Source organism: Oncorhynchus tshawytscha, linkage group LG10, assembly GCF_018296145.1.
Source record: "Oncorhynchus tshawytscha isolate Ot180627B linkage group LG10, Otsh_v2.0, whole genome shotgun sequence".
Classification (NCBI taxonomy): Eukaryota; Metazoa; Chordata; class Actinopteri; order Salmoniformes; family Salmonidae; genus Oncorhynchus; species Oncorhynchus tshawytscha.
Genome location: NC_056438.1, coordinates 44,377,697 through 44,401,548, shown reverse-complemented (window position 1 = coordinate 44,401,548; position 23,852 = coordinate 44,377,697). Strand labels below are relative to the sequence as shown.

Below are 23,852 nucleotides of genomic sequence, written 5' to 3'. Positions count from 1 at the left end.
ACCAAAATGCAGCGTGATGATGATTCATGATATATTTTAATGAAGGAAAACCTATACATACAGAAACTACAAAACTAACGAAATGAAATAATGAAAACCGAAACAGCCTATCTGGTGAAATACAAAACACTAAGACAGGAACAATCACCCACGAAAACACTCACAGAATATGGCTGCCTAAATATGGTTCCCAATCAGAGACAACGATAATCACCTGACTCTGATTGAGAACCGCCTCAGGCAGCCATAGGGGTTTTGTGGGGTGTCTACGTAGTCTAAGACAAAAACACACTACAATAACCCATGTCACACCCTGGCCTGACCAAATAATTAAAGAAAACACAAAATACTAAGACCAAGGCGTGACACACCTGCCTCCGATTGAGAACCGCCTCAGGCAACCATAGACTTTGCTAGAACACCCCACTAAGCCACAATCCCAAAACCTACGAAAAACCCCAATACACAAACACACCACAAAATAAACCCATGTCACACCCTGGCCTGACCAAATAAATAAAGAAAACACAAAATACTAAGACCAGGGCGTGACAATTACTTAATTTGCAAAGTGGGTAATCTTAGGCAGGAAGTGCCAACAACAAACAGTGAGCCATTGTACTCAAGCATACAAAATATAAAAAATAATGAAAGAAAAGCATTACAAGTTTGAATTTTGTTAAGTTAGTGTGGGAGAGGTGGAGAAAAATATTGTTAACAATCAATAATGACAGAGAGGCTAGCTGCTATGCCAAACAGCTCCTCAGACCTGGACAGATAGTAGCGGTCCCAGCAACTGATCCCAACCACATCACGGGATCCAAACTCAAAAAGTAGCTAGTAACCAAATGTTTTCAATAGACATTCAAAACATTCCAAAACAACTAACTTTCCAAAACAACAAACCGAGCTCTGTCTCATTCCGTGTATAAGTACTGTAAGATGTGGTAATGATATAGCAAGCCAAAATACGTTTAGGAGTAAAAATGTGCTTAACAAGTCACATAATAAGTTGTATGGACTCATCTCTGTACCCCACACATACAATTATCTGTAAGGTCTCTCAGTCGAGCAGTGAATGTCAAACACAGATTCAACCACAAAGACTAGAGAGGTTTTCCATTGCCTCGCAAAGAAGGGCACCAATTGGTAGATTGTAAACAAACAAAAAAGTAGATATTGAATATTACTTTGAGTACATAGTTGTAATTAAGTTATTAATTACAACTTGGATGGTGTATCAATACACCCAGTCACTACAAAGATACAGGCATCCTTCTAAACACAGAGGAAGGAAACCGCTCATGGGTTTCACCATGAGGCCAATGGTGACTTTAAAACAGTTACAGAGTTTAATGCAAGAAATGTGGTGATTCTAACATGTATTGACTCAGGGGCGTGAATACTTAAGCGCAATAGTATCACCCCCTTGCAAGTCTAGATGCAAATGCAAACAACCTGAACCTTTTCATATAAGCCCGTGGGCTTCCAACCACACCTGCAGTTTTGTTCCATTTGATTTTGTTTTTATCCGTATTGTTGTCTATCACTTGTTTTCTTTGGTGCAAATAAAAACAAAAAAACAAAGTGTTTCTCAAGTGTGTGACACTTAGTAGGCATGCCATTAAAGAAAGAGTGATTTTAGTTATTACATTATTGTTTTAAGTTATTACACTATTGCAGTTTTTTTTACCACTTTATAATGTAACGCATAATGTCATAATAATTGGATTATTACGTTATGTGCAGAAACTTCATCACGTAATACTTTCAGCATACTTATTTAATTATAGGCAATGTATTATTATCCACTATTACATTATTGGCAGTTATTACATTATTAGCAACTATTACATTATTCGCCACTATTACATTATTGGCAGTTATTACATTATTAGCCACTATTACATTATTGGCAGTTATTACATTATTAGCAACTATTACATTATTGGCAGGTATTACATTATTGGCAGTTATTACATAATTAGCCACTATTACAGTATTGGCAGTTATTACATTATCAGTTGCAACAGGGTGCCCTCCACCAACTGCTGTTGTCAGCTCTCGCCATGTGTTATGGATGTGAATCAGATCTGGTGTCTTTGCTGGCCACTCCAGGACAGTCCAGCGTTTCTTCTTGAACCATTCCAGGGTGCTTTTGAGGTGTGCTTGGGGTTGTTGTTATGTTCACTTGGAACACATTTCTGTGGGTTGTTCTCCATTATTACTACTCATTGTCTGCATTCTTAACTGTTATTTTTCCTCGCCCAAAGCTCTCACTACCTCTTATCCACCTTAATCCACCGGGGAGTTTGCTAGTCATTTAAAAATGTATGTGACCACAGCGGCAAAAGCTATTATTGAGCAGAGAGCATTGTTTTTGCCAGCAGGGATAACTGGTGAGAATAGCAATACAAAGAGGATGAGTGAGCCTAACAAACATTCAAGAGGAAAAAAATATGGAGAGGATGTTTGTCACAAGTTTATGTTTTCTTTTTTTGTGGTTAGCATTGGATCAACATGACCCAGAATCTAGCAGAGGTGCATAGTTATAGAAACGCAGAATGAATGTAGTTATGTCGGAAAGGACATGAAACAGATACTGTTTCACGTCCACAATGAATTCATACAACGTCTAGATACACACGTGGAAATTATTGTGGGCCTTACAATATGTAATCTGTCATTCATGAGGTCGAAATGAATTTTGCATGAATATCTGTGAAGTAAGTCACTCTGTGTGATCTCTTCCAGCCTCTATGAGAGAGATACACTGAGTGTACAAAACATTAGGAACACCTTCCTAATATTGAGTTGCACGCCCTTTTGCCCTCAGAACAGCCTCAATTAGTCGGGGCATGGACTCCACAAGGTGTAGCAAGCGTTCCACAGGGATGCATGTTGACTCCAATGCTTCCCACAGTTGTGTCAAGTTGGCTGGATGTCCTTTTCATGGTGGACCATTCTTGATACACATGGGAAACTGTTGAAAGTGAAAAAACCCAGCAGCGTTGCAGTTCTTGAAACACTCAAACCGGTGCGCCTGGCAACTACTATCATACCCCGTTCAAAGGCACAAATCTTTTGTCTTGCCCATTCACCCTCTGAATGGCACTCATACACAATCCATGTCTCAACTGTCTCGGGGCTTAAAAGTCCTTCTTTAACCTTCATCTACACTGATTAAAGTGGATTTAACAAATTACATCAACAATGGATCATACCTTTCACCTGGATTCGCCTGGTCAGTCTATGACATGGAAAGAGCAGGGGGTCTTCTTGGGGACAGTTCAGTGGTAGTGTGTGTGTGTGTGTGCGTGTGTGTTTGTGGTGAATGTGTGTGTGTGTGTGTGTGTGTGTGTGTGTGTGTCTAGGTCTTCTTGGGACAGTGTAGGCCCAGTCTCAAGCAGTGGCAGACGGTGTTGAAGAGGCGACAGCGGCAATAGGCGCAGGGGTCACAGCAGGGGGTATGATAGAGACAGCTCTCCATCAGACGACCACACCGCTGGGCAGGAGCTGCAGGCTCAGGCTTGTGTTTCTGAAACATCGCCCACAGGGGAAAATATGTTTGAACACCCCATATCAGTAAATGAGGCCTTATTACTGGGGGACCTGTATTGTGAGACTTTTGTTTTTGATAGCGAATGCTCTAGCTCTAGTATAAAGAATAGGGTTTGCTGGGAGTTGTTCAGTTTGGAGTTCGTGCCAGGTGTTTCGCTCTTTCATTTTATTTGTTGTTTATTTGTGAGTGTAATATTGACGTCACAGTGTCCACGGATCTATTCTTTAGTCTGCCTTACATTTGGTGCCAGCAGTGGGAATTGAAGCCACGCCTCTTGTGCCTCGCTCTCTGCTCATATGATTTGACTGTTTATTTGATTTGTCCCCTGAAAGATTGTTATAACACACTGATTAAACCTTGAGTCTAAGTTGCAGTGTCGATGGATCCATATTTTTACTGTCAACCTTACAATACTATAATTTACACAATTATAGTTACAGCTAAATCACTATTACAATTTCAGCTATCACAGTATCCTCTTGTCTGACACTCATAAGGAAAAACTCCCATAGATGATTGCGAAGTTAGTTAATGACTAAGGGAAGTAATTCATGTTTATATTCAGACAATTACATTTGAGATGGATCAATTTCGGGTTAATTTCTTCCTACAGTAATTATTCTACTTAAAACGTTCCGGTCCTTGGCAGTTACCAGAGGCTTATCTAAAGAAGTTTACAGTAGTGAGTGCATACATGTTCATACTGGTCCCCCATGGGAATCAAACCCACAACCCTGGCGTTGCAAGTGCCATGCTATACCAACTGAGCCACACAGTTTGTCCTCACAACCTCTTTAACCATGATTTAGTACATTGTTTCTGCTATAGTTTTAAAGGGGGTAGAGATTTAGGGTCAGCAGGTAACCTAGTGGTTAGAGCGTTGGGACAGTAACCGAAAGGTTGCTAGATTGAATCCCCGAGCTGACAATGTAAAAATATGTTGTTCTGCCCCTGAACAAGGTAGTTAACCCACTGCTCCTAGGCCGTCATTGTAAATAAGAATTTGTTTGTAACTGACTTGCCTAGTTAAACAAAGGTTTACATTTTTAAAATACAAAATGTACAACTTACTGCAACACAGTGTTGTCCCTGGCGGGGTGAAATCTTTCTCCTGGCAAACAGTCTCCTGGGTTTCCCTTGGCTCCAAACTATAGTTGAAAATATGAAACAAGCATGCATTAGACCAGGTGATTTTGGACATTTGAAAAGGTCCTGAGAACGTCTGTGCAAGTTGTTCAGTAGAACAGCCCATTAATAAAAGTGTGCAACATTTCCTGGTGTTTTTTCCTCACACATCCCCCCAAAAATTGGCTGGTGGTCCCAGTCCGACCCTGCATGAATCCATATTATGAAGTATATTTGTAATTCAGGTGAACTATCCCTTTAAGAATACAACCTTTTACTCTAAATGTCGTAATGCCACAATAGTTCCATCATAAAGAGCTCATCTGATGCAGTACATACACAGCATCGGGTGGTGGAGGCTAGATGAAAAAGTTGAACTTTTCAGTCCAATCCTTGGGATGAATGGTACTTGTTATTTATGACTGCCAGAATGTTGTATGTAGACGAACACAATTTACTATGCTTTATGATACGAAACAGTACAGCCCTATCATACATCATTGCATCTTAATATTTCCTCCTATCATGAGCCCAAAATCCCAAAGCACAGAGACGTTAATGTTAATGACAAATTATTCAAATAATTGTGTGCACATATCTTGCCAAAGTAAACCAACCCTGATTCATAAACTCAATGGAGACTTTGTCCCCAGAAGGCTTCCAAAGCATTGACTGTTTTTAGAGATTTAATCTCTTTTAAACACACTCAGATGCAATAACTCATATGATGATGGCTTAAAGGCCCCCACCAGAGGGCAATGCGGCCCCTATTTCAACATAATTCCTGTTCTATAGCAGAAATGGTCCTTTAGGTTCCACCTCCGAAGAAGGACGCAGGCTGCTTATACAGTGAGCACCATAATTCATTGGACAGTGCCCATTATTTTGGTTCTGTACTATAGCACTTTTAATTTGAAAGGATACAATGACAAGGGTGAAGTGCAGACAGTTAGCTTTAATTTGAGGGTATTTTCATACATATCGGATGAACCGTTTATAAATTCTAGAAGCTTTAATACATAGTCCCCCCCATTTTCGGGCATCAAAAAACATTGGACAGTTTGACATAATGTAGAATAAAGTAATCATTGTTAAAATATTTGGTTGCATATCCCTTGCATGCAATGACTGCTTGAAGTCTGCGATGCATCGACATCACCAGATGCTGGGTATCTTCCCTGGTGATGCTCTGCCAGGCCTGTACTGCAGCCATCTTCAGTTCCTGCTTGTTTTCGGGGACTTATTGCCTTCAGTCTCTTCTTCAGCATGTAAAATGCATGTTCAATTAGATTCAGATCTGGTGATTGACTCAGCCAGTCAAGGATCTTCCACTTTTTGGCCATCAAAAACCCCTTCGTTGCTCTAGCAGTATGTTTAGGGTCATTGTCTTGTTGCATGATGAAGTGCCGTCCAATGAGTTTTGAGGCATTTGGTTTTATCTGAGCAGATAAAATATTTCTTTAGACTTCAGAATTTATTGTTCTACTTCTGTCTGCAGTCACATCATCGATGAAGACAAGTGAGCCTGTTCCATTACAGGCCCAAGCCATTAACACCCCCTCCACCATGTTTCACGGATGAGGTGGTATGCTTTGGATCATGGGCATGTATTTTTTTCCTCCACACGTTCCTCTTTCTATCACTCTGGTACATGTTAATCTTTGTCTCATCTATCCACAATACTTTTTCCAGAACTCTTTGGGCTCTTTTAGGTGCTTTTTTAGCTAACTGTAATCTGGCCTTTCTGTTCTTCAGGCTTATCAGTGGTTTGCATCTTGTAGTGTACCCTCTGTAGTCCTGCTGGTGTAGTCTTCTACGTATGGTTGACTTTGACACATCTACACCTGCATCCATGAGAGAGTTTTTGATCTGTTGGGTTGTTGTCAGGGGGGTTTTATTTTTTTTTATTTTTTTTATTTCACCTTTATTTAACCAGGTAGGCCAGTTGAGAACAAGTTCTCATTTGCAACTGCGACCTGGCCAAGATAAAGCATAGCAGTGTGAGCAGACAACACAGAGTTACACATGGAATAAACAATTAACAAGTCAATAACACAGTAGAAAACAAAGGGGGGAGTCTATATACAATGTGTGCAAAAGGCATGAGGAGGTAGGCGAATAATTACAATTTTGCAGATTAACACTGGAGTGATAAATGATCAGATGGTCATGTACAGGTAGAGATATTGGTGTGCAAAAGAGCAAGTAAATAAATAAAAACAGTATGGGGATGAGGTAGGTGAAAATGGGTGGGCTATTTACCAATAGACTATGTACAGCAGCAGCGATCGGTTAGCTGCTCAGATAGCTGATGTTTGAAGTTGGTGAGGGAGATAAAAGTCTCCAACTTCAGCGATTTTGCAATTCGTTCCAGTCACAGGCAGCAGAGTACTGGAACGAAAGGCGGCCAAATGAGGTGTTGGCTTTAGGGATGATCAGTGAGATACACCTGCTGGAGCGCATGCTACGGATGGGTGTTGCCATCGTGACCAGTGAACTGAGATAAGGCGGAGCTTTACCTAGCATGGACTTGTAGATGACCTGGAGCCAGTGGGTCTGGCGACGAATATGTAACAAGGGCCAGCCGACTAGAGCATACAGGTCGCAGTGGTGGGTGGTATAAGGTGCTTTAGTGACAAAACGGATGGCACTGTGATAGACTGCATCAAGTTTGCTGAGTAGAGTGTTGGAAGCCATTTTGTAGATGACATCGCCGAAGTCGAGGATCGGAAGGATAGTCAGTTTTACTAGGGTAAGCTTGGCGGCGTGAGTGAAGGAGGCTTTGTTGCGGAATAGAAAGCCGACTCTTGATTTGATTTTCGATTGGAGATGTTTGATATGAGTCTGGAAGGAGAGTTTGCAGTCTAGCCAGACACCTAGGTACTTATAGATGTCCACATATTCAAGGTCGGAACCATCCAGGGTGGTGATGCTAGTCGGGCATGCGGGTGCAGGCAGCGATCGGTTGAAAAGCATGCATTTGGTTTTACTAGCGTTTAAGAGCAGTTGGAGGCCACGGAAGGAGTGTTGTATGGCATTGAAGCTTGTTTGGAGGTTAGATAGCACAGTGTCCAATGACGGGCCGAAAGTATATAGAATGGTGTCGTCTGCGTAGAGGTGGATCAGGGAATCGCCCGCAAAAAGAGCAACATCATTGATATATACAGAGAAAAGAGTCGGCCCGAGAATTGAACCCTGTGGCACCCCCATAGAGACTGCCAGAGGACCGGACAGCATGCCCTCCGATTTGACACACTGAACTCTGTCTGCAAAGTAATTGGTGAACCAGGCAAGGCAGTCATCCGAAAAACCGAGGCTACTGAGTCTGCCGATAAGAATATGGTGATTGACAGAGTCTAAAGCCTTGGCAAGGTCAATGAAGACGGCTGCACAGTACTGTCTTTTATCGATGGCGGTTATGATATCGTTTAGTACCTTGAGTGTTGCTGAGGTGCACCCGTGACCGGCTCGGAAACCAGATTGCACAGCGGAGAAGGTACGGTGGGATTCGAGATGGTCAGTGACCTGTTTGTTGACTTGGCTTTCGAAGACCTTAGATAGGCAGGGCAGGATGGATATAGGTCTGTAACAGTTTGGGTCCAGGGTGTCTCCCCCTTTGAAGAGGGGGATGACTGCGGCAGCTTTCCAATCCTTGGGGATCTCAGACGATATGAAAGAGAGGTTGAACAGGCTGGTAATAGGGGTTGCGACAATGGCGGCGGAAAGTTTCAGAAATAGGGGGTCCAGATTGTCAAGCCCAGCTGATTTGTACGGGTCCAGGTTCTTCACCATGGAGACTTTTCTCCGGTCATCCACTACAGTGTTCTTCCTCAGTCTACCGGGTCTTTTGACATAATTGAGTTCACCGGTGGTTTTTTTCTTGTTAATGATGAACCAAATTTTAGACTTGGGCATGCCCAGGGTTTTTACAATGTTCCTGATTGATTGATATTCATTTCTGAGCCTTATGACGGCCAGCTTAATTTGCATTAACACATCTGTCTTCCTCATGTTGTCACACCCCAACAACAACCTCCAAAGGCAATAGCAAAGTTTAGAATCAATACTATTCATCAACAGCTCTCCTGCATTCACTAACGACACAAATCAATACACCTGTCTAATGACACACATCTGTGAATCCAATTCAACAAATACTTGTAGTACCTTAAAATGGGGGGACCATGTACAAAAGGTGGTCATTTCAAAACAGTTCATCCAAAATGTATCAAAATACCCTCAAATTAAAGCTGACAGTCTGCACTTCACCCTCATTGTCATTGTATAATTTCAAACTCAAAGTGCTAGAGTACAGAACCAAAATAACAAAAAAATGGTCACTGTCCAATTAATTATGGTGCTCACTGTACATATTCACGAATTGGAGGTGGGATTGTGGAGGGTAGAAATAACAACAAGTAGGCCACTGACAGCTGTCAGTGTAGCTAGCTAGCATGCTAACGTTATCTAGCCAACTGATGTTATCTGTTGTTGCTACACCTTATTCAAAAGATTAGTCAGCTAGCCTATGGCTGGTTCTGAAGCTGGATTTCTCATAAGCATGTAGGGAAAACTTCGCCACAGACGGATAGGGGAAACCAGTATCATTGACTTTGCCAACTATTGTTATCTTCAAAGTTTTGTCATCTTCCATAAATTGCAGCCGCGAATCCGCCATAGAAATAGAAAGAATAAGATGAAGATCCGGTAATATGGATAGCATGGTTCTCACAGCTAGGGGAAGTGAAATGATAGGCTACAATGACTTTGCTCATGATGCAAGCTACAAATTATTTGTAATTAACACCCTGAACGCATTTCACACGAAACACCAAAACTTGATGTAAAAACAGCACAAAATAGATCAAAAAGTTTTTGGAATCTACTTTTACGGGGGCAAAAAGAGATTCAACAGACAACAACGGACATGGACAACAACAATGGACATGGACAACAAAAATGGACATGGACAACAAAAAAACGGTCATGAAACAGAACAGGAACAGTGTCTGGACAGGGGAAAAATAACGACATCAACGCTGACACAGGGATCAAACTGAGGTGCAGACAGCTATAGAGGGGGTGATCAAAAAGAAATGGAGTTCAATATTGCGCAGCTGCGTGTAATGATGATGACAGATGTGTGTAATGAAGGACAGCCTTGGCGCCCTCAAGCGCCAGAGAGGGGGAGCGGGAGCAGACGTGACAGTACTCCCCCTCTAGGGGAGCCACCCGGCGTCCCACCGGGGCGAGCCGGATGGGCCGGCCGAGGCATGGCCGCTGGACAATCTGGCTGAGGCGTAGAAGCCAGACGAGCCGGCAGAGGCATGGGAGCCTGACGATCCCACTGAGGCGTGGGAGCCAGACGAACCGTCTGAGGCGTGGGAGCCAGATGAACCGTCTGAGGCGTGGGAGCCTGATGGGCCGGCTGAAGCATGACATGGGGTGGGTGCCTGCCGAGCCAACCGAGGCAAGAAGACCTCTCGAGCCAGCTAAGGCGTGGAAGCCTGACAAGCTAGCTGAGGCACCTCCCTGATGCTTCCTTTAGTGGTGTCAGCATTCTGATAGACGCTAGAGATGAGAAGCAAGTACAGGGAGTGAACATTTAATAAATAACGGACAGGGGAAAAATGCTGACATAGGGAACAAACAGAGGAGCAGACAGATATAGAGGGGGTAAATCAACAAAGTAATGGAGTTCAGGTGAGTCCATTATTGAGCAGCTGCTCGTAATAATGGTGACAGGTGTGCGTAATGAAGGGCAAATCTATTATATTGCTCAGCTCAGTCCCGACTCGTGAAATTTGCAGGTGTTTCTGATTCATTAACAATGCCATGCTGGTGGATGGTACCATTCAAACAAAACCCAGCCCTGAAACGCAACGTAGGCTAAGAAGAATTCACGAAGCGGCCATTTTGGTTTTGTCACTTCAAGACCAAATATACCATACATTAACTAAAACGATGACTTATTTCCTTACATCGTTGTGCAACATCATGGGTAAGCTCTGGCCACCGTCTTTCAGCTAGAAAAGGGGATTTTTACTGGTGTGGGTGTTTAATTAAAGTCTTTAATTAAAGAGGTATGAATGAATCTGGTGTTTTCGTTAAGAGCTCAGGTTCGCAATTCCTTCTATCCACTGACATGATGTCACCTCTCATGAGACACTGTGGACTGTGGTCTTCAATTACTTACTTTCCTTGTTTCCCCTTCCTTGAACATTACTGACCTTTAAAAGTGAGGGCTGTCTCGGCGGAGTCCCAAGATGGCGGGTACGCCCGAATGGTTGTGGGACTTGAAGATGGAGTCAAGGGAACCCATTGAGGTCGGTAAGAAGGCAAGCAGGGAAAAAAGAAGAGAGTGGACCATATTAAGATTAATATGGAGTGCTGCAGAAGGAAAAAGGAACATGGCTGATCCATATGTGGTGTCAGGTTGGGTGGAGAAGAGGTTGGGGAATGTTGAGTCAGTGAAAGTGACTCGAAGTGGAATCGTGTCACTTTTTGCGTTTCTGCCGACCAAAGGTCGCTCCACACCCCGGAGTAGGGCGTCATTGAAAGGAGTAATAACTGGCATGGCATTAAGTGTTGAGGAGGAAATTGAAGATTCCCGGTGTCTGTGACACCTGGCGTTTGGTGCGATGCAGACCCAGTGGAGAGTGTGGTGAAACAGAGAAGAAACTCTCTGTACTACCGAGTTTGGATGCAGAGTTTTTACTAGATAAACTCAAGTTAGGATGTGTCAGTTATCCCGTGAGAGCTTTTGTCCCAAACCCATTAGGCTGTTTCATTTATCAAGCTTATGGTCATGTGGCAGCAGTGTGTAAGAGGGAGATTCCTAGATGTGAGAAGTGTTTAGGAGGACATGAGACAAGGGAATGTGTAGTATCAGTGGGAAAAGTTGTATGTTTAAACTGTAGGGGTACCGATGATGCTGCAGATCACAAGTGCCCGGTGAGAGAAAAGCAGGTTGAGGTTGCTAGGTAGAAGATAGTAGTGGAGGAAGATGGGTCCAGCGTGAAGGATCCTGTGACTAGGCCAAGGTCAATAGAGAGTGATAGGAAAAACACGCACTTCTGTAAGGTTGTTTTGTTGGCATTTATGACCATGGTTGTCAACTGTACCGCAGGAATGGAACATAATGAGGATGGATGTTATGGTGGTAGCTGCAGAGAACGATATAGCGTCCCGTCCTCCCAGGCTGCTGGTCTGGTGCAGGATCAGAAAGGGCTAAAGTAGTGGAATAGTGATGAGGTTTTAATTGGTGTTGGGTTAGTTGGTAGGACAATTTTATCACAAAGTGTAATGAATTCAAACTACAAAATAGTAGGCTGACACACAGCCAATGCAGAAGGTGGCAGCATGCACCTATGGCATTTGTTTGCAGACCGACATAATACCAAAGAAGAAGAAGACCTTTACAAGCCATATTGAACTTGAAATGTAAATGTGATATTGAACGTGAACGTTGAAAGCAGTATTGTATTTTGTCCAGTCCTAGAAGCTGTTTGTGGCCACAAAGGAGAATGGGAGCAATTTAGAAGTAGGCTATGTATGGGCCATGAATGACAATAATTTGATTTTCATTACAGTTTTAGTAATAAAGGTAGGCTATACAAAGGTATCCCATTCAATGGCGGATGGTGGGAGGAGCTATAGGAGCACGGGCTCATTGTAATGGCTGAAATGGAATCAATATGTCAATAGTCAAATATGTGGTTTCCAAATGTTTGATACCTTTTCATTTCTTTAATTCCAGCTATGACAATGAGCCTGTCCTCCTATAATTCCTCCCACCAGCCTCTACTGATTCCATTCCATATGTTATGCACAGCAATTACAATTTTATTAGTCTACATGGTGGGAATTGCATGCATGGTCGGGTGACATTTTATAATGATGATAAGTGTATTGTAAAAATCACGTCTATATAATAGTGCTGAGCATTAACTGCAATTTCGGCGACTAATTGAAAGTTGTAGGTTCAATTATTCTATTTCCTTAGGTTTTTTCTGTGAGCTGAGGTGCGCAGTGGCAGTTTCTCTAGAGATAAATCAGATCAAGCCCGAACTGTGCGATGTAGTTTCAACGGGCCAATATGCTGCAGGAAATGTGGTAATTAACTACAATGACCATAATCCCTTGTACGCCTACTTGTCTGGTCTGTGTTTCTTTTATGCTTGCTACATAAAAGAGAGATGACTGTTCAAGAGGAGAATGTGCAAGAGGGACAGAGATTCGAGAGCAGTTGGCATGTGAGGTGTCTCTACATGAAAATACATGATCTAAATGATTGATAGTTGGTATTCAGCAGCCATAAAAGCATGGTCTTATTTACTGTGAAGAAGTACAAAATAGAGATTTGTCAGAGAGCATAGGCAGCAGCTCTTTAGAGATGAGATGATGACTTGGAATGAAATAATAAAGTCATCAAATAAAACAAATGTAATATACACAACAACTGAAATATTTGATTAAAGTCATGTGAATAAATTATGGTTAATAAATGGTCAATCACTACCATCACGGAACTTGTATTAATTGTTTTATTCTGTGTTGTTACAGCATTCAACCCACAAAATGCACGGTGCATTTATTGTTTAAAACAATATTTGAAACCGATTACTTTGATAATTTATTAATCAAACTGAAATCAAACCAACCTCAAAAAGCATTAATCGCTCTTCACTACTATTTAATATCATCAATATTATTTTCATATATAGAGTGTGCGACTCTCTTTATTTGTATAGTTTATTCGCTATTAGTCAGCACCTCCACATAAAATCATTTTTCTGGGTGTACGCCAGCTGATGTTTTTTTATTCACAATGAAATAATGGAAATTGTTTGCCATATACTTCCTTTAAACAAATGCAAAATGTACCACATAAACCATCACCCTAGCAATCTGTCAATAATTATATATAAAAATTATACAGTGTCTTCTGAAAGTATTCAGACCCCTAAACTTTTTCTACATTTTGTTACATTACAGCCTTATTCTAATATATATTAATTTGTTTGTTTTTTCACCAATCTACACACAATACCCCATAATGACAAAGCAAAAACGGGTTTGTAGAAATTTTAGCAAATGTATTAAAAATACAAATATAACATATCACATTTACATAAGAATTCAGACCCTTTACTCAGTACTTTGTTGAAGCACCTTTTGGCAGTGATTACAGCAATGAGTCTTCTTGTGTATTTCGCTACAAGCTTGGCACACCTGTATTTGGGGAGTTTCTCCCAATCTTCTCTGCAGATCCTCTCAATCTCTGTCAGGTTGGATGGGGAGCGTTGCTGTATAACTATTGTCAGGTCTCTCCAGAGATGTTTGATTGGGTTCAAGTCCGGGATTTGGCTGGTCCACTCAAGGACATTCAGAGACTTGTCCCGAAGCCACTCTTGCATTGTCTTGGCTGTGTGTTTATCGTTGTTGTCCTGTTGGAAGGTGAACCTTCGCCCCAGTCTGATGTCCTGAGGGCTCTGGAGCATGTTTTCAGCAAGGATCTCTCTGTACTTTGCTCCTTTCATCTTTCCCTCGATCCTTACTTGTCTCCCAGTCTGATGTTGTTGAAAAACATCCCCACAGCATGATGCCTCCACCACTATGCTTCACCGTAGGGATGGTGCCAGGGTTCCTCCAGACGTGATGCATTCAGGCCAAAGTGCTCCATTTTGGTTTCATCAGACCAGAGAATCTTGTTTCTCATGGTCCGAGAGTCTTTAGGTGCCTTTTGGCAAACTCCAAGCGGGCTGTCATGTGCCTGTCATGTTCCTTTTTTTGCCAGCAGCATAATACTCTGCATCCCACTGCTGGCTTGCTTCTGAAGCTAAGCAGGATTGGTTCTGGTCAGTCCCTGGATGGGAGACCAGATGCTGCAGGAAGGGGTGTTGGAGGGCCAGTAGGAGGCACCCTTTCCTCTTGTCTAAAAAAAGATCCCAATGCCCCAGGGCAGTGATTGGGGACATTGCCCTGTGTAAGGTGTTGTGTTAAATGGGTGTCCTGACTCTCTGTGGTCACTAAAGATCCCATGGCACTTATTGTAAGAGTAGGGGTGTTAATCCTGGTGTCCTGGCTAAAATTCCCAATGTGGCCCTCATATCATCATGGTCAACGAATCATCCCCAGTTTACAATTGGCTCATTCATCTCCTCTCCCCTGTAACTACTCCCCAGGTTGTTGCTGTAAATGAGAATGTGTTCTCATTCAACATACCTGCTTAAATAAATACCATAAAAATGACTGAGAAGTGGCTTCTGTTTGGCCACTCTACCATAAAGGCCTGATTGGTGGAGTGCTGTAGAGATGGGAGAACCTTCCAGAAGGACAACCATCTCCACAGAGGAACGCTAGAGCTCTGTCAGAGTGACCATTGGGTTCTTGGTCACCTCCCTGACCAAGGCCTTTCTCCCCTGTTTGGCTGGGTGCCAGCTCTAGCAAGAATTTTAGTGGTTCCAAACTTCTTCCATGTAAGAATGATGGAGGCCACTGTGTTCTTGGGGACTTTCAATGACGCATACATTTTTTTGGTACCCTTCCCCAGATCTGTGACTCGACACAATCCTGTCTCGGAGCTCTACGGACAGTTCCCTTGACCTCATGGCTTGTTTTTTCTCTGACGTGCACTGTCAACTGTGGTACCTTATATAGAACAGGTGTGTGCCTTTCCAAATCATGTCCAATCAAGTTGTAGAAACATATCAAGGATGATAAATGGAAACAGGATGCATCTGAGCTCAATTTCAAATCTCATAGCAAAGGGTCTGAATATTTATGTAAATGAGGTATTTCTAAGGTATTTTTGATTTTTTTTAATACATTTGCAAATATAACAAAAAAAACGTCACTTTGTCATTATGGGGTATTTATTGTGTGTAGATAGCTGAGGATTTTTATTTACTTAATCAATTTTAGAATAAGGCTGTAACATTACAAAATGTGGAACAAGTCAAGGTGTCTGAATACTATCCTTAGACACTCTGTGTGTGTGTGTATATATATATATATATATATATATATATATCAAATATATATATATATATATATATATATATACTGCTCAAAAAAATAAAAGGGAACACTAAAATAGCACATCCTAGATCTGAATGAATGAAATATTCTTATTAAATACTTTTTTCTTTACATAGTTGAATGTGCTGACAACAAAATCACAATTATCAATGGAAATCAAATTTATCAACCCATGGAGGTCTGGATTTGGAGTCACACTCAAAATTAAAGTGGAAAACCACACTACAGGCTGATCCAACTTTGATGTAAAGTCCTTAAAACAAGTCAAAATGAGACTCAGTAGTGTGTGTGGCCTCCACGTGCCTGTGTGACCTCCCTACAACGCCTGGGCATGCTCCTGATGAGGTGGCGGATGGTCTCCTGAGGGATCTCTTCCCAGACCTGGACTAAAGCATCCGCCAACTCCTGGACAGTCTGTGGTGGATGGAGCGAGACATGATGTCCCAGATGTGCTCAATTGGATTCAGGTCTGGGGAACGGGCGGGCCAGTCCATAGCATCAATGCCTTCCTCTTGCAGGAACTGCTGACACACTCCAGTCACATGAGGTCTAGCATTGTCTTACATTAGGAGGAACCCAGGGCCAACCGCACCAGCATATGGTCTCACAAGGGGTCTGAGGATCTCATCTCGGTACCTAATGGCAGTCAGGCTACCTCTGGCGAGCACATGGAGGGCTGTGCGGCCCCCCAAAGAAATGCCACCCCACACCATGACTGACCCACCGCCAAACCGGTCATGCTGGAGGATGTTGCAGGCAGCAGAACGTTCTCCACGGCGTCTCCAGACTCTGTCACGTCTGTCACATGTGCTCAGTGTGAACCTGCTTTCATCTGTGAAGAGCACAGGGCGCCAGTGGCGAATTTGCCAATCTTGGTGTTCTCTGGCAAATGCCAAATGTCCTGCACGGTGTTGGGCTGTAAGCACAACCCCCACCTGTGGACGTCGGGCCCTCATACCACCCTCATGGAGTCTGTTTCTGACCGTTTGAGCAGACACATGCACATTTGTGGCCTGATGGAGGTCATTTTGCAGGGCTCTGGCAGTGCTCCTCCTGCTCCTCCTTGCACAAAGGCGGAGGTAGCGGTCCTGCTGCTGGGTTGTTGCCCTCCTACGGCCTCCTCCACGTCTCCTGATATACTGGCTGTCTCCTGGTAGCGCCTCCATGCTCTGGACACTACGCTGACAGACACAGCAAACCTTCTTGCCACAGCTCGCATTTTTTATTCTTTTTTATTTTACCTTTATTTAACCAGGCAAGTCAGTTAAGAACAAATTCTTATTTTCAATGACGGCCTAGGAACAGTGGGTTAGCTGCCTGTTCAGGGGCAGAGCGACAGATTTGTACCTTGTCAGCTCGGGGGTTTAAACTTGCAACCTTCCGGTTACTAGTCCAACGCTCTAACCACTAGGCTACCCTGCCGCCCCGCCCCGCATTGATGTGCCATCCTGGATGAGCTGCACTACCTGAGCCACTTGTGTGGGTTGTAGACTCCGTCTCATGCTACCACTAGAGTGAAAGCACCGCCAGCATTCAAAAGTGACCAAAACATCAGCCAGGAAGCATAGGAACTGAGAAGTGGTCTGTGGTCACCACCTGCAGAACCACTCCTTTATTGGGGGTGTCTTGCTAATTGCCTATAATTTCCACCTGTTGTCTATTCCATTTGCACAACAACATGTGAAATTCATCAGTGTTGCTTCCTAAGTGGACAGTTTGATTTCACAGAAGTGTGATTGACTTGGAGTTACATTGTGTTGTTTAAGTGTTCCCATTATTTTTTTGACCAGTGTATATACACAGTGCCTTCGGATAGCATTCAGACCCCATGACTTCCACATTTTGTTACAGAATATATATATAAAAACAGTTGAAGTCAGAAGTTTACGTACACCTTAGCCAAATACATTTAAACTCAGTTTGTCACAATTCTTGCAATTTAATCCTGGTAAAAATTTCCTGTCTTAGATCAGTTAGGATCACCACTTTACTTTAAGAATATGAAATGTCAGAATAATAGTTGAGAGAATAATATATTTCAGCTTTTATGTCTTTCATCACATTCCCTGTGGGTCAGAGGTTTACATACACTCAATCAGTATTTGGTAGGATTGCCTTTAAATTGTTTAACTTGGGTCAAACTTTCCGGGTAGCCTTCCACAAGCTTCCCACAAGCTTCTCCTGACAGAGCTGGTGTAACTGATTCAGGTTTCACCAGGCTCTATCTGAACTACAGTCATCGTATTACAGAAACTTTTTTGACCTGAAATTAGTATTGAATGCAGCTAAAAGTATGATGATTTAAGCATATGCACATTGGATGGTGTCCATATTGATCATGTCCCTGCTTACAAATATACTACATGACCAAAAGTTTGTGGATACCTGCTTGTTGAACTTCTCATTCCAAAATCATGAGCATTAATATGGAGTTGGTCCCCCCTTTGCTGCTATAACAGCCACCACTCTACTGGGAAGGCTTTCCACTAGATGTTGGAACATTGCTGCGGGAACTTGCTTCCATTCAGCCACAAGCATTTATGAGGTCGGGCACTGATGTTGGCCAATTAGGCCTGGCTCGCAGTTGGCATTCCAATTTATCCCAAAGGTGTTTGATGGGGTTGAGGTCAGGGGTCTGTGCATGCCGGTCAAGTACTTCCACACCAATCTCGCCAAAATATTTCTGTATCGACCTCGCTTTGTGCATGGAGGCATTGTCATGCTGAAACAGGAAAAGGTCTTCCCCAAATTGTTGGCACAAAGTTGGAAGCACAGAATTGTCTAGAATGCCATTGTATGCTGTAGCATTAAGATTTCCCTTCACTGGAACTAAGGAGCCGTATCCATGAAAAACAGCCCCAGACCATTATTCCTCCTCCACCAAACTTTACAGTTGCACTATGCATTCGGGCAGTGAGCGTTCTCCTGGCATCCACCAAACTTAGATTCGTCCATTGGTCTGCCAGATGGTGAAGCGTGATTAATCATTGCAGAGAACGCGTTTCCACTGCTCCAGAGTCCACCACTCCGGCTGACGCTTGGCATTGCGAATGGTGATCTTAGGTTTTGTGTGCGGCTGCTCGGCCATGGAAGCCCATTTCATGAAGCTTCCGATTGACGGCGAGTTTACAAGCTCTCGATGAACAGATCTTGTGCTGACGTTGCTTCCAGAGGCAGTTTGGAACTTGGTAGTGAGTGTTGCAACCAAGGACATACTGGTTTTACACACTACACGCTTCAGAACTTGGCGGTCCCATTCTGTGAGCTTCTTTGGCCTACCAATTCGCGACTGAGCCGTTGTTACTCCTAAACGTTTCCACTTCACAGTAACAGCACTTACAGTTGACCGGGCCAGCTCAAGAAGGGCAGAAATGTGACAAACTGAATTTTTGGAAAGGTGCCATCCTATGATGGTGCCACTTTGAAAGTCACTGAGCTCTTCATTAAGGCCATTCTACTGCCAATGTTTGCCTATGGAGATGTTATACACCTGTCAGCAACGGGTGTGGCTGAAATAGACTAATCCACTCATTCGAAGGGTCGTCCACATACTTTTGTATATACACTGCCCTCAGAAAGTGTTCATACCCCTAGACTTATTCCACATCAGCCTGAATTCAATTGATTACATTGGGGGGGGGGGGTTCCCGCCCATTTACACACAATACCCCATAATGACAAAGTGAAAACATGTTTTTAAACATTTTTGCAAATGTATTGAAAATTAACTCCAGAAATATCTAATTTACAGTACCAGTCAAATGTTTGGACACACCTACTAATTCAAGGGTTTTTCTCTTTTTCTCTCAACCAGCTTCATGAGGAATGCTTTTCAAACAGTCTTGAAGGTGTTCCCACATATGCTGAGCACTTGTTGGCTGCTTTTCCTTCACTCTGTGGTCCAACTCATCCCAATCCATCTCAATTGGGTTGAGGTCGGTGATTGTGGAGGCCAGGTCATCTGAAGCAGCACTCCATCACTCTCCTTCTTGTTCAAATATCCCTTACACTGCTTGGATGTGTGTTTTGGGTCATTGTCCCATTGAAAAACAAATGATAGTCCCAGATGGGATGGCTTATTGCTGCAGAATGCTGTGGTAGCCATGCTGGTTAAGTGTGCCTTGAATCTTAAATAAATCACTGACAGTGTCACCAGCAAAGCACCCCCACACCTCCTCCTCCATGCTTCATGGTGGGAACCACACATGCAGAGATCATCCTTTCACATACTTTGCGTCTCAAAAGACATGGTGGCCCAAAAAGTATCTTCTTATTATTGGTGTCCTTTAGTAGTGGTTTCTTTAGTTTCTTTGTTACTTGAACTCTGTGAAGCAATTATTTGGGCTGCAATTTCCGAGGATGGTAACTCTAATGAACGTATCCTCTGTAGCAGAGGTAAATCTGGGTCTTCCTTTCCTGTGGCGGTCCTCATGAGAGCCAGTTTCATCATAGCGCTTGATGGTTTTAGCGACTGCACTTAAAGAACATTTCAAACTTCTCAACATTTTCCAGATCCTGACCTTCATGCATGTCTTAAAAGTAATGATGGACTGTCATTTCTCTTTGCTTATTTGAGCTATTCTTGCCATAAAATGGACTTGGTCCCATTATTCTTTCCAACATTTTTCAAGCTCTGTCAAATTGGTTGCTGCTAGACAACCATTTTCAAGTCTTGCCATAGATTTTCAAGCAGATTTAAGTCAAAACTGTAACTCGGCCACTCAGGAACATTCACTGTCGTCTTGGTAAGCAACTCCAGTGTATATTTGGCCTTGTGTCTTAGGTTATTGTCCTGCTGACAGGTGAATTCATCTCCCAGTGTCTGGTGGAAAGCAGACTGAACCAGGTTTTCCTCCAGGATTTTGCCTGTGCTCCATTTTTGTTTATTTTTTATTATGAAAAAAAAAGGTCCTTAACAATTACATGCATACACATAACATGACGCAGCCACCACTATGCTTGAAAATATGCAGTGGTACTCAGTAATGTTGTATTGGATTTGCCCCAAATATAACACTTTGTATTCAGGACAAAAGGTTAATTGCTTTGCCAAATTCTTTGTGGTATTGCTTTAGTGCCTTGTTGCAAACAGGATGCATGTTTTTTTCCCCACTCTGTCAATTATGTTAGTATTGTGGAGTAACTACAATGTTGTTGATTCATCCTCAGTTTTATCCTATCACAGCCATTAAACTCAGTAACTGTTTTTACCATTGGCCTCATGGTGAAATCCCTAAGCGGTTTCCTTCAACTCCGGCAAGTGAGTTAGGAAGGACGCCTGTATCTTTGTAGTGACTGGGTGTATTGACTACACCATCCAAAGTGTAATTTATAACTTCACCATGCTCAAAGGGATATTCAATGTCTGCTTTAAAAATTAAAAATAAATACAATCTACCAATAGGTTCCCTTCTTTGCCAAGGCATTGGAAAACCTCTCCGGTCTTTGTGGTTGAATCTGTGTTTGAAATTGACTGCTCGACTGAGTGACCTTAAAATGATCTGTATGTGTGGGGTACAGAGATGACATACTCATAAAAAAATGATGTTAAATGATATTATTGCACACAGAGTGAGTCCATGCAACTTATTATGTGACTTGTTAAGCACCATTTTACTTCTGAACTTATTCAGGCTTGACATAACAAAGAGGTTGAATACTACGTTTTTTATGACCATGTTGTTCTTTCTGCTAGCATGTTTTATTTATATTGTATGTATTTTCTGTAATGTATGTAATTCAGGGTGCATCTGTAAAAGGGACCTTGTCTCAGTATGACTCCCTGATAAAATAAAGGTTAAATAAATGACAAATGTGCCATTTTAGTGCAAAAGGTATGACTACTTGCCCGGAGTAGGCTAGCTAGTCTAGGCACTCAAGTAACGTTACATCGTTTCACTCAGCAACACGCGCAAACAACCCAGTTTAATCAAAACAGAAAACATGCTAAAGTGCTTCACCTGAATCATTTTCATGTTGTTTATGTCCATCCCTCTTCAGCTCCTCAGTGAAAAATAACGTAAAAGACACCGAAATGAGATAAATCCAGAGAAAATGTTTTCCCAACATCTCCACCTCCAATGCTTGGAATAAACTGTGAATCCGGGTGTAATAACAATGATAATAATGTCATAGGCTCAGGCAGCTGCACTGTTCAGGCAAGAGCACGCTATTACATTTATTTGACACGTTGGGATAGGCTACTTACAGGTAACTTTTTTTATCCTCAGGGGGTAAATGAATATATTTATTTGACTAAAAATGTCTTTATGCTATCAATATCGTAACTCAGAAGGTTCTCGCTCTTGTGGGGGGTTGTTGTACAATTGGGGTTAAGTGTAGCCAAGTCTTCCACGTCCACAATGTATTTCAGACTTTGAAGTAGACAGTTGACCAACCCAATTTGGGTTTCATTATGTTTTCCATAACCTAACTATAAGATCTAGATTCAATCAGATCAAGAGTCAACCGGAGCTGTCAAATCTGGGGGCAGCTGATTTTTGCGATTATTGTTAAGAAGTAGGGCCGGCTCCATGCATAAGCAACACAAACTGGGTCCAAGCATACACGACATAATTATTTTTTTCAGTCTGGGTCTCAATTTACTGTTGAGAGTTAGAATAGTAGAATACACAAGGTGTAAATTCTGGCTGTATTACTCGCTGTATCCAGGCTGTATCACATCCGGCCGTGATTTGTAGTCACATAGGGTGGCTCACAGTTGACCCAACGTTGGCCGGGGTAGGTCGTTATTGTAAATAAGAATGTGTTCGTAACTGACTTGCCAAGTTAAAATAAATAATGTTAAACTTCAAAATGTGGTTGTGCATCAGCAGATTGTCACGCCTTGGTCTTAGTATTTTGTGTTTTCTTTCTTTATTTGGTCAGGCCAGGGTGTGACATGGGTTTATTTTGTGGTGTGTTTTTGTATTGGGGTTTTAGTAGGTATTGGGATTGTGGCTGAGTAGGGTTGTCTAGTAAAGTCTATGGCTGCCTGAGGCGGTTCTCAATCAGAGTCAGGTGATTCTCGTTGTCTCTGATTGGGAACCATATTTAGGTAGCCCGGGTTTCACTGTGTGTTTGTGGGTGATTGTTCCTGTCGCTGTGCTTGTTGTCACAAGATAGGCTGTATAGGTTTTCACGTTTTGTAGATTTAAGTTATTTCATGTATCGTTCATCTTCCATTAAAGAACATGAGTAACCACCACGCTGCATTTTACGGAAGAAAGCCGTAACACAGATGTGCTATTGTTGTATCAGTCACTCAATTAGCCATGTCAGCTAACAATTTTTAGATCAGTAAGTTAGTGTATCCAGTTATCTAAACTTGTAGTAATCATGGCTGAATACCAACCAGGCATGCAGGGCAGGTGTCCAGGGGCCCTGACCTCCAGGGGGCCCTCAAAAGGCTAGAGCTGGCCATGTCAGGAAGCCACAACCAGGCCACTCTAGTTAGACGTTCAGAATGAGAAAGTGCGGGCTATATAAATAATTACGCTGAAATTGAAAAGTCATTAAACTAAATCATGATTGAGCCTGGTGTAGATTACATCTCACATTCCAGTGTTCGAACTTGTAAACAAGGCTGCATGGGATTTCTGTTAATGAGACTCCATGCAGCTAATGGCAATGTCCACTTCAGGTATGGCCTAATCATTGCCAGGAGCTGCTTGTGGATTTGACAGCTTTAACGCAGTTGGGTCATTCTATGAAAATTATGGCTTTCCAGTTCTCTGCCTTAACCACAAGGAAAAACACTTAACATGTTGTTTTAATTGAATGATTTTTTTTTGTTTATAAAAGATATGTAAGACAGTTCAATTGCAAACAATTGTATATATATTGTAGAACACCATGAACATAGCTTGTATGATTGGGTCAGGAGTCGTGGTTTAGTTATTGAGTTTTATGTATTTTTCTCCCATTTTAAATGTCATAATATAAAGGAATATTATAGTTATTTAGTGGATTATTTCACTAAAATAGCAACTAAATATTATAGTAATGTACAGGGAATAGTTGTCCCTCAATTTAATGTCACTGAATTACCCCATTATAAATACCAACTTCTTACTGGGTCAAAGGTTCATTGGAAGCAGGGCTGTTTTGAAAAACACATGGT

At 42.2% G+C, this 23,852-nt stretch overlaps 1 protein-coding gene across 1 annotated transcript; it reads right to left on the bottom strand.

Annotated features, from left to right (window-relative positions):
• Positions 1-3,130: 3,130 nt before the first annotated feature.
• asip2b (agouti signaling protein, nonagouti homolog (mouse) 2b) lies at positions 3,131-22,062 on the bottom strand. Its single transcript, XM_024435113.2, has 3 exons — positions 21,691-22,062; positions 4,634-4,710; positions 3,131-3,538 (listed from the first exon to the last, which is right to left on the bottom strand). The coding sequence occupies exons 1-3, from the start codon at positions 21,797-21,799 to the stop codon at positions 3,371-3,373; spliced, it is 354 nt and encodes a 117-aa protein (XP_024290881.1). The 5' UTR covers positions 21,800-22,062; the 3' UTR covers positions 3,131-3,370.
• Positions 22,063-23,852: the final 1,790 nt, after the last annotated feature.

Coding starts and splice junctions, on each gene's coding strand:
- asip2b (XM_024435113.2), bottom strand. CDS start 21,799: ATGTTGGGAAAACATTTTCTCTGGATTTATCTCATTTCGGTGTCTTTT. Junction 4,711..21,690: donor ACAACATGAAAATGATTCAG/GTGAAGCACTTT, acceptor TTTCAACTATAG/TTTGGAGCCAAGGGAAACCC. Junction 3,539..4,633: donor AGGGACAACACTGTGTTGCA/GTAAGTTGTACA, acceptor GCGATGTTTCAG/AAACACAAGCCTGAGCCTGC.